The sequence below is a fragment of the Euprymna scolopes genome, chromosome 2 (assembly GCF_053919585.1).
Source record: "Euprymna scolopes isolate OS-2025 chromosome 2, ASM5391958v1, whole genome shotgun sequence".
NCBI classification, from domain to species: domain Eukaryota; kingdom Metazoa; phylum Mollusca; class Cephalopoda; order Sepiida; family Sepiolidae; genus Euprymna; species Euprymna scolopes.
Genome location: NC_136483.1, coordinates 163,667,528 through 163,670,027, shown reverse-complemented (window position 1 = coordinate 163,670,027; position 2,500 = coordinate 163,667,528). Strand labels below are relative to the sequence as shown.

Genomic DNA, 2,500 nt, shown 5'->3' with positions numbered 1-2,500 from the left:
AAACAAACAAACAAACAAACAAACAAACAAACAAACATACTCTATTAAAAAATTGTTCTTCAAAATCACTTGATTCGGAATTAAATAACCTGAAAAGGGTTGATATGCCGTAAAACAAAAACCAACCAACCAAACCCTCCGTTAGAAATGACAGAAAAACAATATTTCGCTAATAGACACCGGAAACTACTTATTCCCATTCAATTCATTCTACATTCTTACTTTGTTTACATATGCACACGATTCTTGTCTCTTCATACAACATTGTTTCTTTCCAAACAGGGTTCACGTCACAGCCCCTATCTCTTCGATGCCGTCTATCTTTACGCCCTTTTACTTAACAAGTCAATGGCACTGAATATATCCCATAGAGATGGGAAACAGTTGCTCTATTTGGCGAAGAAAACCGAATTTTCAGGTAAGTAAACCTATTGAATATATATTTGTTTTTATCGTGATTTTAAAGCATTATTTGGAAAATATGTTTCGGTCAAAGCTATAGGGCAGCTAGACTTCTTCAAGACCAGCGCAATTTTCTTTACAGCCTCATCTGATGGACTGAGACAAACTTAATCGCTAAATTTAAACGTGTGATACACTCAAATCTTTTAAAAATCTTGTTAGAAATACTTTTACGTATGTTTTGCATCTAGAATTCCATCATATCGCATCTTACACATGTTTAGTTAAATAAGGAAATATATCTTCCTTGTATAAATAACTCTTCAGAGACGAATAGCTATTCCTCAAAAACCGCTATAACGTTAAAGATATGGAATTAAAAAAAAGCAAAAAATAAACTTAGAAAAACAAACAAAAGAAAACGAGATATGTAAAATCTGTAAAAACAGAAATTTAAAATACATAAATCAATAAAAACACTAAATATTAAAATTCCAAAATATCTTACGTCGCCATGTTGGATTTAAGAAACAAAGTCAAAAACATATTTTCCAGATGTTACAAGAGAAAACAAACTCTAGTAAAATCATCAGAATATCCTATTTCTAAATTATTTATGATAAATTATCAACTAAACATGTAATAGTTAGTTACATAAAAACCTTTAAACATAAATTACAAAACTAAAGCTAGGAAACTAAGGATCTAACAAATCAGTTATTATTCAAATAAATGCTATTCTCGTCATAAATAGATGCCTCCATTCTCTAAGACAAATTCTATAAAATTATAATTTCTTATATCATCTTTATTTATGTTGTGAGTGCTTATTTTTTAAAATTTTGATTAATCAAAAATTAAAAAATAAGCACACACACACACGTAAATAAAGATGATATAAGAAATTATAATTCAAGCACATATACACAATAACAAGTCCTATCATAACTAATGAAGAAGCTAACAAAACTTACAGAATTACTTTAAATTCAACTATCAACTAAAAAAAAACAAAAAACAACCTCCGGAGAGTGTTAAAAAAAGAGAATCGTTTCCTATCCAAGGCAAACCACTAAGTACACGGCATAATCACGTTGACATATCGGTTCCCGTCAGATCACCGAAGTTAAGCAACGTTTAGCCTGGTAATTACTAAAATGGGTGACTAATTTGGGAAGTCCAGGTGCTGTATGTATGTACACCTCCCTGCAAAAAGTTGCAAAAATCTAACGTCGTCATCTCCCCTAACAGGGATATACATGCGACTGGGGACCGCTTGTGAATTTCATACTTCCATGGAACTTCCTCCTTCGGAGGGAGCCGGTTAAACCCTGAATAGGGGTGGTACTGACTGCATACACACACACACACTAAGTACACTCTAACAAACTTGCTCACCCATAATCACTAATATAACTTGAAAAACAGAACTCGAAGAATTGTAAAATAAATAATAGTAAAAAAAAAAAAAAAAAAAAAAAAAAAAACGGATAAAAAACTTTAAATAAAATGAAAATAAAAATAGAACAATTATAATAATACAAAAAGTATAAAAAATAATTAACATGCGCTAAAATAAATTCTTAATCTTACTAGTCTTGAACCCCTGGAGAGGCATAGGCCATCGACAACTTTATAGATGCTTTTGTAGTGAGGAGTTCTTTTTTTCGGGGCGAGGGTGCTGGCCACACACCTACCCTTTCTAGAAAGTGCATACAGCCTTCCCAAATGGTCACCCATCTGGTACTAGCCAGGCTCAACGTTGCTTAACTTCTGTGATCTGGCGGGAACCGGTGTGTCAACGTATTTGTGTCGTACTTAATATATATTCAGCATGACCATAATCTTCGTAACTGAGAACGAACGGCAGAGTGTGTCGGTTACATGAAACATGTAAGTTGTCGAAAATGTTTTTTTTTTTAAATGGTTTAAGTTTTTTAAGGTAAACATTAGTTGAGTATGTGACTAAATATGCAGGAATACCATAGTTTTGTAGACTTATTAGTCGCAATGGGAAACACTATTGTTTCGTATTGGGACTAACAAGTCTACAAAACTATGTTATTGCTGCATAATCAGTTTCATACTTTTCAGATGT

The 2,500-nt window shown here is 32.3% G+C and overlaps 1 protein-coding gene across 1 annotated transcript in view; it reads left to right on the top strand.

Moving 5' to 3' along the window:
- The window catches only part of LOC145298400 (atrial natriuretic peptide receptor 1-like), a 186,640-nt gene that overhangs the window by 66,492 nt on the left and 117,648 nt on the right, over positions 1-2,500 (top strand). The window contains exon 7 of the mRNA XM_080144315.1: positions 283-418. Coding sequence (XP_080000441.1) covers positions 283-418 — 136 coding nt within the window. The remainder of the gene's footprint in view (positions 1-282; positions 419-2,500) is intronic.